The sequence below is a fragment of the Symphalangus syndactylus genome, chromosome X (genome assembly GCF_028878055.3).
Source record: "Symphalangus syndactylus isolate Jambi chromosome X, NHGRI_mSymSyn1-v2.1_pri, whole genome shotgun sequence".
Taxonomy (NCBI): Eukaryota; Metazoa; Chordata; class Mammalia; order Primates; family Hylobatidae; genus Symphalangus; species Symphalangus syndactylus.
In genome coordinates, this window is record NC_072447.2 from 104,840,396 (window position 1) to 104,857,143 (window position 16,748).

The 16,748-nt window shown below is 40.3% G+C and overlaps 1 protein-coding gene across 4 annotated transcripts in view; it reads right to left on the bottom strand.

Moving 5' to 3' along the window:
- PCDH19 (protocadherin 19) overlaps positions 1–16,748 on the bottom strand; it is a 121,350-nt gene that overhangs the window by 58,768 nt on the left and 45,834 nt on the right. For all 4 annotated transcript variants that reach the window (XM_055268491.2, XM_055268489.2, XM_055268487.2 and 1 more), the window contains one exon: positions 3,826–3,884. In XM_055268491.2, the coding sequence (XP_055124466.1) occupies positions 3,826–3,884 (59 nt within the window). The remainder of the gene's footprint in view (positions 1–3,825; positions 3,885–16,748) is intronic.

The following is a 16,748-nucleotide window of genomic DNA, read 5'->3' on the forward strand; positions in this document are numbered from 1 at the left end:
TTGGGCCACAGCCTTATGCCCTGCTTGATATTGTTCCCAAAGCACTGTAGGAGTGGATATCAGACAGCAGCCCACAAAACAGGCATGAGGAAAGAGTGCTGCAGCGGCGGCAAAGTACCACTGCTGGCTTTCCTTGCTCTGAGAAGACAGCAAGAAACAAACAGAGCAGTAAGAAAGTCCATTCAGAAGAAACTCTGCACTGCCATGATTTGTTAATCTGGGACCCTCACATAAGCCTCCTTGGGTACACCTGCAGGTTGCAAGTGACACTCTGGAAAAAAAAAAAAAAACTACAGAAATATAATGCTAGATTCCTTGGTGCATAAAATTATGGGGAGCCTGCCATATCACTTCCTTTTCCCACGGTTGAGATCCTTCTCAACCTTGATTTGTGCCTATGAAAACCCCCTTGCCCTCTGGCTTTCTGTTGGGTTTAGCCAAAGGAAGACACCAGCAGGAGATCAGAGCAGGGGAGGACAGTGATATCAGGATATTGATTGTCTCTGCTCCCTTCCTCCAGGGTCACTTCGTGATGACTGGATCCCTTGGCCAACCAGAAGTCACTGTTACTCTCAAGTCAATGTTCCCTACATGCTCTCTTCCCTGGTCCTGTCTGAAGTATTTTTAGCTCCTCCAGTGCCATAATACTGCAGTATCCCTTGAGGTTCACTAAACGTGCCCAAGCCTTTGTAAATGGTCCTCTTTGTAAATAAACTTTCCTCAAGCCATGCCAATTTAGGCGTGCCAACTATTTCATGTAGGAACCCTGACTGATGAAGGAAAGAACCAGAGATGGACAGTGGTAGCTGCTGTTCAACTACTCAAGGTAGATAGATGTAAAAGAGGAAAAGATGCCTGTATGTAAACAGTCTGGCTAAGAATGCTAACAACTGCTAGAGAATGCCGAAAAGAAGGGTCCGAGAAACATCCTTGGATAAGTAGAAAGTGAATAGAAGAGAACATGGATAGAAAAATAAGTTCTCAGCCAGGCACGGTGGCTCACACCTGTAATCTCAGCACTTTGGGAGGCCGAGGTGGGTGGATCATTTGAGGTCAGGAGTTCGAGACCAGCCTGGCTAACATGGCAAAACCCCATCTCTACTAAAAATAAAAAAAATTAGCCAGGCACGGTGGCGCATGCCTGTAATCCCAGCTACTCAGGAGGCTGAGGCAGGAAAATCACTTGAACCCGGGAGGTGGAGGTTGCAGTGAGCCGAGATCACGCCACTGCACTCCAGCCTAGGCGACAGAGCAAGACTCCGTCTCAAAAAAAGAAAGAAAGAAAAAGAAGTTCTCAAAGTTAGCCTGAAATTGTATTGGCATTCAAAGAAACAGGGACTTGATAGTAAAATTAAAACTGATAATCAGATTCAGAATTTCCTGGCCAAGAGCGTTTACCATGCATGTAAATGGATCTTCAAGAAACCACATACAGCAAAACCCCTTTCAAACATTGTTGTGAGCTATTTGAACAGGCTTTGCATGACTTTATCACCTGGTGTTAGCCAGCACTCTCAACATTTTCCACACATTTTACATTTAACACAGTTGGTCCCCAGAACAGCATAGCACACAAGATTCCCTGTATCTTTCTAAGTATTATGATTCATCTAAACTCAATTGACCACACAAATTCCAAGGCCTTCAGAGTTTCCCAAAGCTCTCACGGCTCTGTAAACAGAACCCTGGCAAAAATGCACGTGTCCCTGAGTTTTCAGATGTTTCCTCTTAATCAAGGTGGTCCCTGGTTTTATTAAAAAAAAAAAAAGCTATCTTTGATTTCATGCAAAATCAGGAGACTTTTTCACCAAGAGCCATTAAGTCTAGGTTGTGACTTTTGTGTGTATGTGTCTATAAACAAAAAACATATCAAGTAATTAACCAAAATCAGAGGTTCCCAATAAGTCTCAATGCTGCTGTGGAAATACATGTATCCCCAAAGATAAATGTTTAAACATAAGTTTTTATCTATCAGTCTACCTTGTAAATTGGATAGTCAGGACTGACGTAAGATGCAAGGGTCCCCGGGAGTCTTAGCTTTCTTCCAGGCTGTGACAATCAGACTCATATTATCAGGTTTTTTATTTTATTTATTTATTTTTCTTTTTGGTAGAGATGGTGGGGGGTGGGGGGTGGGGTTGCACTATTTTGCCCAGGCTGGTCTCCAACTCCTGGCCTCAAGCAATTCTCCACCATCAGCTTCCCAAAGCACCGGGATTACAGGCATAAGCCACTGCGCCCAGCATCATGTTATCTGTTTAACCTGGCTATAGAATTCCCAGGTACCCTGAGTTAGCCCAAGGGACCTGTGAGGGTAAGGCAAGTCACTGTTTTTATCAAAGTTTTAAAATAGAGCTTTGAAAATAACAATCCGGAAGCGGAAAACAAAGCAGGTTTCTGCTACAAAGGCACTCTAATCAGTGCACATAAGAGGGTTATTTTTTCTTTCTAAAACAAATTAGTCAGATAATTTTGAATTCCTCACCTTTTGCTTTTATTCTGTGACCCAGGAAAATATTCTAAATGGGTTCCTCCCAACCCCTCAAAAAAAAATTCTCAACTGTGCTTTCACTGATAATACAAGGGCTACCCATTTTCGGACAACTAATGATCATCACTTAAGGTCACAAGCAATTCCAGACCAATACAGATAAACTTAGCACGTTTTAGGGGTTACTGAAGCCTCATGAATTAAATTAGACATGAATGCAAGTTACTTGAAGCTTGTTTATTCCTTGAATTCTACTCTTCTGGTGAGGTAAATTTATGGGGTTAGAGCCAGCAAAATAATACAATTTACAAGTCTTCTCTGCTACAGTTCTAACATACCCTGCTGGCCTCTCTGTTTCATTTCTATTATTTTAACAAACATACTCAGAGTTCAATTTTAGCTGCAAAATAACCACTGGACCATTTAAGTGATATTTACATGAAACAGCAATACAAGCATCATTTGAAAGGTCAGGACTGGTCTTTCTGTGCAAGAGGTTTCCTTTGCTCAGTTTCCACCTTTTAGAGGGCTTCCCAAACCCCTTGTCCTTCACCCATTGGGTGCAGCCCACTGCACCAGACGGGATCTTTCTTGGCAGTATTCAGCTCTGTACTCACATCCATTATGGCTCCTTGGATACCAAATTATGATCAACCAATCACAGAAATCTCAACTTTGAATGTTTCCTCTGAAACACTTCTAAATATTTTAAGAAGAATCAGGCAAATTTCTTTTTCTCTCTCATCTAGAAAGGAAAGGATTAGCTTCTCTGTCATTAAAATATCCTTAAAATGATTTCAAAGTTGTTGAAATAGCATCAATCTCAAAACTCACGGGAAGTTCTACATGAAAAACATTTTTAAGGCTTTCCTTTATTTAAAGTGGAGAGCAACAAGAATTTTGGTATCAACATGATTGTGAAAGTTTTCTATTGTATATTTCTAATATCACATTAGAAATATTAGAAATATTAGAAATTAGAAATAATATTAGAAATATTAGAAATAGTGAATGTAATATCAGATTTCTGTCACTAGATAAAACTATATTTTAATATAATTCCAATTTTATTTTTAATTTTGAGTGTTTATACGTACCTTTTCATACCAAGAAATGTAAAATGTCAACAGTGATTACCTTTGGTTGATGAAATTACCAGTGATGTTTATTTACTTTTTTATGCTTTTCTCAATTTTCCAAACTTTCTACAATAAGTAGGTTAGACATTCATTTTAAAATCCCCCAGAAAAATACGGTTTAAAAATTTTAATCTGTTTTGCTTTTTAATGTTAAATCAAGCTTAGTTGTAGCAATAAGCAAGCAAACCAACATACCTCTTGATTAAATGGGCTCGGCTATTCACGTAGTTGGAGTCAAAAGAATAGTTTTCAGTCTGCAATGAGAAGAAAAAATTAAAAAGGTTACATAGATGATTCATAAGTAGATTTCGAACTGTCCTACTTAGAAGGAATTTTTCTTCTGGGTCAAGAAGCAGTGAGTGAATTGGAATCCAAGGCCACAGTGGAGCAGCAGCCTCTGCCTCCTTCAGGCCCTAGGGACTCCGTGGAGGCAGCGGCTGCAGACCAGGGCGGCCTTGGCACAAACATTCCCTAGAATATGACTAGCTACTGACCACGCAACCACTTACTGAGAAGAGACAACGTGACCTACAATCCTTACAGAAACTAACTGCTTCCCATTCCCCAGTGGAGACAATTCTATGCCCATCAAATTGACAGGGAGTTCAAAGGTATTTTTATTAGTAGTAGATAATTAACATGTTAAAATATTTATACCAAAGATATGGAAATGCAGGCAAGGTAATCCCCCACTGTGGATTTAAACTCTGCACTTCCCTTTGTTTCAAGACATTTGCTCAGCACTGGTTATGCAGGAAGGCCTTTGTTTTATCACAGATATAAAGGCAAACAAATATTATGCCTAAAACAGGGTGAAGGGCAGTCCACAGGGGGTGCCAAAGCCTTTCATGTGAAACATGCATGAAGTTTGCAAGCAAACCTCTGTCTCAGCTCCTATCATTAGAACACCACTGTTTAATCTGGTTACAGCAGACTGCTGGAGCAATGGCTTTATAAAAGCAAATGCAGAATACCTGCCAGATGAAAGAGATAGAAAAACAGCTTATGATCACCCAGAGGTTGGGAGAACTAGAGGGAAAAAGCCTTAGAAGGGTGAAATCCAGAGAAAAGTCGACACTAAAGTAACTGAATGTCCTAGTAAAGTACTAAAGTACTGCTCTTCTTGAACCATCGTATCATCTAGAAACTACCCAAACACATCTCCCCCACCCTCTTGCCATCCCACTAGAAATCTCCACTGTTCCCACTATTCCTTAGGAGCCTTCTGAAATTACTTCAACTGGGAGTGTTTGGAAAAGGAAACACAATTGCTGTCTAGCAAACAAAAGAGCAGATTCCTCTCAGACCTCTACCTGTCAGATACTAACTGTGCTAGGCTCCTAGATGCAGCCCTTGCGTCCAAGGAGCTCACAGTTTGATGGAGAAGAAAACAGAACAGGCAATAGCAGATCCAGCTACTACATGGGCACCAAACAGCCAGCAGTCAGAGTACAGATCCCAAGTGCCTACAATAGGTAGGAAGGGGGGTGGTGAATGTGTGAGAGAGAGGGGGAGACAGTACTTAAAAGGAAACTAAACCCCAACATTGCCCTGCACTTACTCAGGTATGTTCATGCACCCACCCATGCCCCTCATTTGAAGATAGACTGTGTAATATCTACTCACACTGCTTTTATCTAGAAGTTTATATCCCCTTTTTAATGTAAACGCAAGCAATTTTTAATGCTATTGGAAGCATGGGTTGGGAGATTAAAAGTCAAAAGGGTCAGTTCATTTCTGGTTTCTTCATGGAGAGTGAATGCTGAAATTGTCACAAACAGGAATAGGAGGCAAACTTGGAAGCTGTGTTAGGAATACAATCCAAGTATTTGCTGGAAGAAGTTTATCCAACAGTCAGTCAACCAACAAACATTCTTTGAGTTAATTCGTTGTACCAACATAACAGGTAAAAATGATGTTGGTTAAACGTGTTCATCTATGATATTCAGTACAATATATAATTTAACAAGTAGGAAGTTCACTACCCCACAAAAATTATGCTACCCTGTTGATGTGGTTTGGACCTGTGTCCCCACCCAAATCTCATGTTGAATTATAATCCCCAATGTTGGAGGTAGGGCCTGCTGGGAAGTGATTTGATCATGGTGGCGGTTTCTCATGAATGGTTTAGCACCATCTCTCTTGGTACTGTCCTCTCGATAGTGAATGAGTTCTTATCACATCTGGTTGTTTAAAAGTGTGTAGTCCTTCCTCCCCATCTCTCTCTTGCTGCTCTGGCCATGTGATGTGCCTACTCCCCCTTAACCTTCCACCATGATTGTAAGTTTCCTTAGGCCTCCCCAGAAGCCAAGCAGATGTCAGCATCATGCCTCCTGTACAGTCTGCAGGACCATGGGCCAATTAAACCACTTTTCTTTATGAAATTACCCAGTCTCAGGTATTTCTTTAGGGCAACGTAAGAATGGACTAACACATCTGTTAAAACCCGGAATTGATTAAGCACTCAGCAGTTCAAATATTCATTTCACTCTGCAATCTTGGGCAAATTACTTAATCCCTGCATGCCTCAGTTTCTCTCTCTGTAAAATAAGGATAATAGAACATGAATCCAAAGGAGAATTTCAGCTGCATTTATCAGACCCATGACAGGAATGGTGGGAATCCTGATCCCCTGCTTTATACAGAACCTGCAACTAACTCCAAGTAGGATCAGGAATTTGACCTCATTCAGGCAATAAAATAGTGGCACATGCATGTTCCATCTCATCTTTCAAACTAAATCATTTTTTCAAGAAGATTAGTAAAGAGACAAAAATACAAAAAGGAAATCTAGAGGATACTGGCTTTGCATGAAAAGGATAAGCAGCAACCCAAGCTACTGTATTTAAAGAATCTGTCTTTACTGCCTTTAAAGAAGACAGTTCTCAAGTAGAAAATTTTCCATATATTTGCATATGAAGGCATGGAACCTGTGTGCACTCTGCATCAAATATGAAGCTCCGTGGAGACCTGACCTCCAGGCATGGTGCCAGAGCCACATGTTCAGGCAAAGAAGCAATACCATGCACATTGTATCACTAATGAAAATACTACTCCTTGGTCCTAAGTCATAATATATCTCATCATGAGGATTCCCACTCCCAGGCACTCAGTTGAGAAGAGACAAGTTTTGCGGGCTTGTTTGTAATTACCTTAACAATTCTTCCCCCAAATACAGGTCAGTTAACCCCAGGCAGATGTGCCAGGCATGATCTGCTACTGTAAAGAGGAGAATATCATAGAAGCCTATAACCTTCCTATCTTTCTTCCTCCTTTTTTAACTCCAAAGGAATAAACCACCCATTCTTGTGGGTCCTGACCTTCAAATGAAAATATATCATTCCCCCAAATCAGCACAAACCATCCTGGGCAGATGTCTCATGCTGCATCCTAATGCAATTAGTAGCCCTAGTCAATGCGGCAGGTTCCTAGAACCGATTTTCCCAGAACGGATGGGGCTATGCTGATTCACCCATTGTCTTGTGCCTTTGTAATCCGTCTCAGGTCTCTTTGTGAGGCAGTTGGGTTACAGTTATGGGAAAAATCTATGCAGCAGAATTATTCTAATTGGATAGAATACACTATTCTGGCCTCATTAGTACTACATTCCAAACAACTGAGTTAACTGGCCATAGATGGGCTATTATATTATGGGTCTATGTATACTGACATCAAGTGTTCTAGCTCATACTGGTTCAAGGTGTATGCCCAAACCCAACTCCTGTGCACTGACAGAGTATATTTTTTCACAATTCTGGTGGAGCAAAGGATGAGACTCAGATCAGCAGATCATCCTGAAGAAGGAAATATTTTCTTAATGAATAGTTTGTATGTCTTAAGCCAGCGGTTCTCAGCCCTAACTACACATGAGAATCATCTCAGTATCTTCTTCTTGTAAAACACAAAAAATAAAAATACTGTCACCAAGGACCCACTCCAAGAGATTCTGAGGTAATTAGCCTGGAATTGGACCCAGGCACTGGGTGATTTTTTTAAAAAACTTTCCAGGAAATTTTAGTGTACCTCCAGGGTGGCAAACAACTGTCTTGAGCAAAGGACTGGCCACAGGCTCTAACCTAATGTGCTGCATTTTCTAAAGCAAGCCCAGCTGTTTAGAAGATGTCATTTCTTTTGTCAGATTACCTGCCAAGCTCATCTCAATATAGGATAAAGAACCACAGAAGTAATACATTCTTTAAGATATAATACAAGAGCTTTTTTTTTTTTGCATGAATGTATTGGCTCCTAGTTAGCCTTATTTAATCAAAATTTGCTTGAAATTATTACAATACCTTCTCTAAGTATGCTAAATGGCAAACAACATGAAACATTTGAGAGAGGAAATTTTCCCTAAATGTCACATTAATTTCACTAGGAAATGTCCCCATTTTTAATGAGACAGCCAAGTTAACACAAGAACACAGCAAAGAGATAAGAACAACATTTGCTTTGGAAAAACCTAATTGTGACATTAAAAAGTGGGTCTAGAGCAAACTTTTTTATTTCGTCTCAGTGGTAAATAAGAGTCACTTTCTTATTATTTAGTATATTTACCACAAATTCTTTTTCTAATTTGAATTCTTTATCCTTGGGTATAACACTGAAAGCAGGTGTCTCACTTGACCTAGGTTTAATAAAATTTTGATTTTTAAAAATTCTCAAACAATAAATAATTCTAGACAGCTCAGTTTTCCAGATAGCTTAGGGTGTTCTCCTTTAAGAACTAAAACTTTGATTTAAAATCCTAACCATCTGCCTTGTTTCTGAAACATATCACAAAGTTGCCCTCCTTAAAATAGGGTATAAAAAACATAATTTAACCACTTATTGGTTACTTAGGAGCATCTTTATAAACGTAAATTATTACCCCATGCAGGTTTTGCCTGTCTACTCAACCCCAAACTGCTGTGGATTTTTTCTTGTCTTTAATTTTTAACATAGGATTGTCACCAACCTTCTATCAAACACAGTGTTTTTAACTTTTCAGTGCTGTTGGTATGTCAAAAGTAGCTTTTCTTCCATTTCAAGTTTGACGCTTTTACTCTACTGCGTTCTTGGAAACTATACAATTATATTTGTGTCTAGAAAAAAAGAGTTGTAACGTTCTGCATAGACAGCTGAGATGTTGCGCTCCTAAGGGGAAAATTACATGATCTTTAATATAGGGACTTTTGTGCAATGTTTTGGTTTTCGTTGTTTGTTTCTGTGTTTGTTTGTTAGCTGCTTAGGAGCTTTCTTTGCTTACTACTTGCTGTTCTCAGGTCCCTTCTGGATATAGGAGGATTCTAGTAAGACATTTGGGTGGGGGATATGTTATTACATTTCTACGTTAGTAAGTCTGGCATATCAGAAGTCAAATACTTTCACTTTGTCAGGCCCCCAAGGTACCAGAGAATGCCCTACTTTAATTGTCATTTTGCATTACTTTTACAGTTCACTGAATCGTGCCCTAGTCTCTAGAAGAGTGACTGCAGCTTTCTCAGCACCACATTTATCAGCAGAGAGACTTCAACCCTAAGGAGAAAGAAGCCCAATAAATCCAGATATCCAGGACTAGACTCTTTGTCCAGTGGCACAAATCCCAGGTCACTATACCAAGCAAAAAAAAAAAAAGGTTGCAGACATTGGGATTAAAATCGAGGTTACTCAAATCTTTAGATTTTCATTTGAAAATGAACGATACTTTTAAGTTACACTTTTAAAGTCTCATCAAGCTGAAAAGCATTATAACTGTAATTTGCTACCTAATTTTTTAGTTTTTAAGTCTTAAGTCATTTTAGCAATCAAAACAGGAAAACTGGAATCCCATATCAGATACACAACAAAGTGATTATAAAATGCTGCTTCTTTTTTTAACTGCTGACTTCCAATAATGATAATTGTGCCTATTGATCCAAAATGAAAAGACCCATAACCTTTCCTAAAGCTGGTTGCTGTTTTAGATGTTCAAATGGCCATCTCCTCACAACGATGGCTTTTGGAAATGAGATAATAAATAGTTTTTGCCTACTTCCTACCCCCAACACATAAAAATGAGTATGTAAATTCTGTATAAAAATAAAGCTGACGTGCCTCCAGCTAGAATGTGTATTCAAAGACTCACCCATCCAGACAGCAGCAACTGAAGCCGGAATTAGTGAAGGTGGAATAAAAGGCACCATCCCCAGCTGCCAACATTACAAAGTTCATATTTGCCCTGAACTAGAAAAGATGCTAGGTAAACTCCTACTAACCACTTATTGTCAGTTGTATGCTCCCCACACACCCCAGCCCTAATTCATTCTCTCTCTCTCACACACACACACACACACACACACACACACACTCTCACACGCACACACACAAATACACACAGTTTGACTACAGAAAGCAATGTGGTGTAGTGGGGACAGGTGGATTCTCTCCCTAGGATTGTCATTAACTTACAGATGACCTTGGATAAATCACGTTAACCCTCTTGAGGCCTTAATTTATCTTTCTTTAAAATGAGGAGAATAACCAAAAGGACTCCACGTTGCCTTCAAGCTCCACAATTCTAAGCTTCTAAAACAAAGTGACTCTTAATTTATTCATTTATCTATCCAGTAAGCATGAACCAAACCCTGGGAATTAAAAAAAAATAGCCTGCACCTTCAAGGAGCTCACAAACTAATGGATCTTTTACCAGAGATTATCAAAATGTCAGACATTCAGGTAAACACACATACACAGACTGGCACCTATGTACCTGCAGATACAGGCATATACTTGTACACAGGCTACTGGAGTGCAACTTGGAGAATTACACTGCTACTTTGTAGAACTAAATAACACCCTAATGGCTCAGTGGCTGTAGGTGACTCACATGGGAGAATTTGGCCCTCATATGTGTCATATGTACATAACCCACATCATAAAAGGCAAGAAACCTCCCTATCCTATCAAATAGGTTATACAATTCATAACGTTCTTAGAAATAGCTCATATATCTGCCCTTTTGGCTCCATTTCCACAGCCTTCATCACCTTGTGCCATTGTTTTCTCACCTGCATTTGTTCTACCACATTCTGCAAAATGCTGTTTGGATAATCTTCCTCAACCACTATTTTCATCACATCACTTCTCTTTTCAAGACCTTGCAGTAGCTCCTTGTTGCAATTAACATTAAATCTAAATGAAGTCCTTAGCTAAGCAGTCATCCAACACAAGCCATCTAATTTCCCTCATTTCTAATATATCTCCATCACTGATCATCCCACATTCCTTAGCATTTTCTCAGCACTTTGTATACAGACTGTACAATGTGATTATGCATTTCCTCGGGTTCTATGATTATTTCATGTGTAGTGTGTCAGTTCATCTCTCAACGGGACTGGAAGCTCTTTATTGAGGTCCCTGTGCCATCTGCCACAATGCTAAACATTTAACATGTGTTCATATAATGCATCAATGAATGATCAGAGAAGAGATGGAAGGGATTAAGAATGAGGCTACTTATCACAATTAAGGTAGGTGACCAAGTTTATTAGGCCAAGGTGGTTCTACTTCTTCCGAAAGCATCCACTCTGCACACTGCCTTCTGTAGTTACAATTTGTTCACTGTTATCATTCCCAACTACTACCTTATAAATACACAATAGCCTATATATAACTGAAAGGGATAAGATGACACAGTTAGGTGCTTTCTGCCCATCTAACTCCATCAGTCCTGCCACATCTCTGGGAATGGTGGTGACAACATATGATAGTGTTCCCAAACCCAATTTGGTAACGTTTCTGTGAGAAGACGAGGGTTCACCAGAATGTAGACCTCTGAGTCACAGATGGACAGTGTGGCAGCTACTTTTCTACAGGTGGTAAACCACTCTAGCATCCCAGTGACTGTCAGGACAGGGCTATCAATGAGAAACACAGGCCATGTGGTTAACATTCAACAAATTAAATTGAAAGAATTCCCCTCCTAGCAGCCTCTCATCATCATTCCTATTGTTTCACTGGCACCATTGATGTGGCCACCCTACCCAGAGGTGGCAAAGATGGCTTAGGGAAAGCACTTTTCTTTGCTCTCATCTTTGGGTCAAAGTTATGCCTTTAGAAGAGCAACCCAGTTGTGAATTTCACTACAGAGGCCTCCTTGAGAAACCTAGCAGCTGTCTGCAGTAAACCACACAATTCAAAGCCTGCTGAAAGACCAGCTGAAACACCATGCCATAAAACAAATACAGGCTTCTGAATAAGGCCCTCGACCCTTTTCTAAGTCCTTTGTGGGGCATAGTGCACTCTGAAATAGTATCTGCTTATAGAAAGCTCTCTGGAACCAGTTAATGCCTATTATATGTACAAATGCAGAATCAACAATATCTCAGTATGAGTAAGAGTACCCCAAGAGCAAATAAAATGAAAAATTCAGTCATGTAAGTCAAACTATTTAATCCCATGTAAACAGAACTTAATGGAGAACCAAATAGCTCCCAACCACATTTGCCAGTGGAACAAATTCTGGAGTCCAATCACCCTACCAAACATGTAACTACAACACATTAAAGCTATTTTGCAGGCACAGAGTGCCTTTCATCCCCAAATATCAAAGCACTTTACAAGCAAGTGCCAACTGTTATTTCCCCTTTAAAGAGCCATGAAAACAAACACACAGGTTAAGTGCTACAGCCACATTAAGTACTAACTCAGCTAGAGCATGCCACAACAAGGACAATAAGAGAAACCCCAGGAGCACCGTTCTTGGCATTTTCTGCTACTGGGATAGGAAGCAATCAGAAAACAGTAACATCAGGGAAGTGATTAGCCTGCTTCCTACCTATGTTTCTCTGAGTGATTTCCTTGGCTAATTCCAGTGAAAGGGTCAGGGGACTATAGTCCAGCAGTTAGACAAAGGAAAAACTTGGCACACACTAACTGGAAATCATTCTCCAGACCTAGCTGGAGGGCCTAGTCACAGAGCCCAAGGGATCCAGAAATGAGCCACTTTGTTCCCTGAAACCTTGGTGACCATTTTGGTTGCCCTTTAGAGGCACTGGCAACCATTGTTAGAAGGTGACCTAAGATGTAAGATTAATAGTCATGATGGTGGTTTCAATTTTAGAAGCTATGATATGGTAAAGCTGGTCAAACTGACAATAAGAAACCCATATAAGATCTCCCACAAGAGGGTTGGGCATTGTGGCTCATGCCTGTAACCCCCATGACTTGGAAGACTGAGGTGGGAGGATCGCTTAAGGCCAGGAGTTCATGACCAGCCTGGGCAACATAGCGAAAGCCCATCTCTAATAAAGAAATAAATATACACATATATACATATACATAATATATATACATATATGTACACACATATACATATACATAATATATACATATATGTACACACATGTAAGAGTATGTGTGTGTGTGTGTGTCTGTGTGTCTGTGTAATCTCCCACAAGCAATGGGATGCAGGAACCCACAGTATGAGCTCTCCTGGATCCAGCCTACCTTTGAGCCCTTCTGGCTCAGAGAAGGACTAGCACCCTCAGAACCTGAGCTGGTCCATTCCTTTCTGCTAAATTCTATTATATCAGTGCCTCAGTTTTCTGCCACTTACCAGCTACAGAGCCCTGACTGCCTGCAGAGTGTGCAGAGTACAATTTCTATTGAGTAAGCTTTGTCAGCTGAAAAGACTTTCAAAATATTTAGAAAGAAAGCAGCAGGTGGCCTTGTGCCTTTGGGCCAAAACAACACCCCCAAATTCTGTTCCAACCCCAATCCCATTATTTATATTATGTGCCACTAAAAACCCAGTTGCCTCTACAAGCTTATTTAAGACTGAAGGAGCAACAGCCTTTGGCATATCATTCTAAATTCATTTCCCTTGTACCAGCTTGTTGCTCAAGCCCGTAAAATGTGATCATGCTGACAAAAAACAATCAAGTGATAGACCATCTTGGAAACAGTGAATGCATTAGCTTCTAATATTGATGTTTTCTAATTAGATACAATACAATAGATCATTTTCTTGTTTGTGATCAATGAAACCTGCCATAGTTCTCTTTTGTCGCAGATATTTTGATTACTGCCTTGGCAAACAGAGGGGTGTCTCAGTACACTGAAATGAGTAGAGTCAAGGATATGTACACACAGCATTCACTTATATTTACTGTCACAAAAATATAAACAGATTATTTATTTCTGACCTTTAAGTACTCATTTCAGATTTAATGAGGCACAATAAACATTTCTCAAACTCAGATTCCATGGTTGCTTAACACTGACAGCCCTCTAATTATGACTGTAGTAAATAAAGGGCATTTGGCTCTGTTGAAATTATTAGGCACAGAAGGAAACCCACAGGAGCCTCCAGTTTCTAGCAACTTAAACAAGCATTGCAGCAAGTCAGCGTTGGAGGCAAGATAGAGCTTATACTTTGGCATCACTTCATAAACCATAACTGAGAAGCAATAAGAAGATGACTCAAAAAATAATAATAGAAATGTTTTCTCATTCTCTAAAATACCCCACCCGTCCTTCTCCCAAATCCTCACAGTGCTTCTCATTTTATTTGGGAAGGGGGATGAGGAGGGATGAGGGTGGGTTAGAATTTGATCTGATTTAAAATAGAGATTAGCCAAAAGGCTACTATAATCTGACATGAGAGTGCTGGCAACCATGCACAGAAAGCCATAATTACACTTCACAAAGTGGCTAATATTATCAGCATCTTGAAACTGCCAGAGTATTAAAAATCTGTAATGCAGTTATGCAAGGCACCAACAGAACAATTACTAAAGCACCTTGTATTTCTATGAAATCTTTTATCACAAAGACTTTCAGAATGTCTAACTGCCTATTATAGAAAGGGTTCATTTCCCCCCACAGCTGAAACACAATAGTCATTTTGCACCAGTAACGGTAAGCATAAAAGGTTGCAAAAGAGAGAAAAACTACTAAACCTTAGAAAAACCATAAAGAAGAAGAATGTTTTTAGATAGGGAGAAAACAGACACCCAAGTTCATAACTGGGGCTGAAGGTAGCTACATTTTCTCAGATCTCATGGCACAAAATTGAAGAATTTTCCTTCCCATCCAGCCAGCAAGACTTTCATGAGGTGCTGAATGACCGTAATGGAGCAGATGCTTCCTGTTAATAAGAATTAGCATTTGAAAATGGACGCAATACAAAAAAACTTGACTTTTCTTTTTCTCAAAGCCTTTTAAACAACATTAACTATTTAATCCCCCTGCTGCCTTTATGAGCTAAATAAATATTATTAACCCCGTTAACGGCATTACAGAAGAGGTCAAGAGACTTGCCCTCTACTACATAGAAGCATCTAGCATCTGCAACTAGAATTTGAGAGTCTTCCTGCCAGGTCCTGTGCTCACACCACTAGGCCACACCTCATTAGGATTCTGGAAAATGCAGTGAAATCAAAGTAAATAGGACTGGCTGACTAGGTGTACTATTTGGGAGAAAAAAAAATACACTAGCCTGCTTAAATACGACAGGTTCAAAGGCAGTGAACACAACCAGAGCAATTTCCTCCTGCAGGAAGATTAAGAAATGAAATAATGAGGGGAACACCTCACTCTACCTCTACCATCAGACTCCCAGCAGCAAAAATCAGAACCAATTTTAAACTTAACTGTCAAAAAACAAAAGTTAACACTGTCAGAAACATAACGCTGTACTGTGTCAGACAGCATACTCCTCAACCAGTGTGGCTGATGTCTCCTTTCCTTTCCCCACATTGTTCTCAGCTTCCTCCCTCCACAGCTCTCTCTTGGTCAGTTTTTCAAATATGTTTAGAGACCTCTTTCTTCTTTCACTCTTATGTACACACCTTTCTCTCGAAGGAAGCTGGTATACCTTTTCCTCATCCTGGACAGCTCAATACCGGTGTCTATTTGATAGCAAAGAAACACTTTTGTGGGGGCTAAACCAGTAGAAACAGGTATGGGCAGTCATTTCTTAACTGTGTGTGTGTGTGTGTGTGTGTGTGTGTGTGTGTGTGTCTATACATAGTTATATATGCATATATTATATATAATTTATGTGAGGGAAACAACGATGTACCTTTGTGTATAGGTATTTTTAAATGTTGGTTCCTGGTAGACCCAGCTTCATTTAGGGTCAAAGGTTACTCTGGGCCGGTCATGGTGGCTCACGCCTGTAATCCCAGCACTTTGGGAGGCCAAGGCGGGCAGATCACGAGGTCAGTTGATCAAGACCATCCTGGCTAATACGGTGAAACCCCGTCTCTACTAAAAATACAAAAAAAATTAGCTGGGCGTGGTGGCGGGTGCTGTGGTCCCAGCTACTCCGGAGGCTGAGGCAGGAGAATGGCGTGAACCCGGGAGGCAGAGCTTGCAGTGAGCCGAGATCGCGCCACTGCACTCCAGCCTGGGAGACAGAGCAAAACTCTGATTCAAAAAAAAAAAAAGTTACTCTGGTGATTGTTTCTTGCAGATGGTTATAAGCTTCGAAAAAAAAGCACATAAGAAAAAAATGTAAAAGAAAAATCCTACAAAGCCTCCAATCACAGAGCCTTCAAGATGAAAAGAGAAAAAGTTCTTACTAGCTGTGTGCCCTTGCAGACATCATGGAGCCTCTCTGACTCTTGATTTCCTAATCTATAAAATGGAAATAATATCGGCCGGGTGCGGCTCACGCCTGTAATCCTAGCCCTTTGGGAGGCCGAGGCGGATGGATCGCCTGAGGTCAGGAGTTCGAGACCAGCCTGCCCAACATGGCAAAACCCTGTCTCTACTAAAAATACAAAAAATTAGCCAGGTGTAGTGGCGCATGCCTGTAATCCCAGCTACACGGGAGGCTGAGGCAGGAGAATCGCTTGAACCCGGGAGGCAGAGGTTGCAGTGAGCCAAGATCACGCCACTGCACTCCAGCCTGGGCAACAAGAGCGAAACTCCATCTCAAAAAAAAAAAAAAAATGGAAATAATATCTGTCCCAAATACCTTCTAGGGGATTTTTTTTTAGGACCAAATGTGCAAGCACTTTCCAAAACTGTGAATCACCAGACAAATGGCAAGTCTTCTTATCAGGTCGTAAACTTGATTTCTTCTGAATATTTCTATGTCCAACTAAACTCCCATTGAATATTGTGAATAGTTTTCTTTCTGAGGTTTCCTA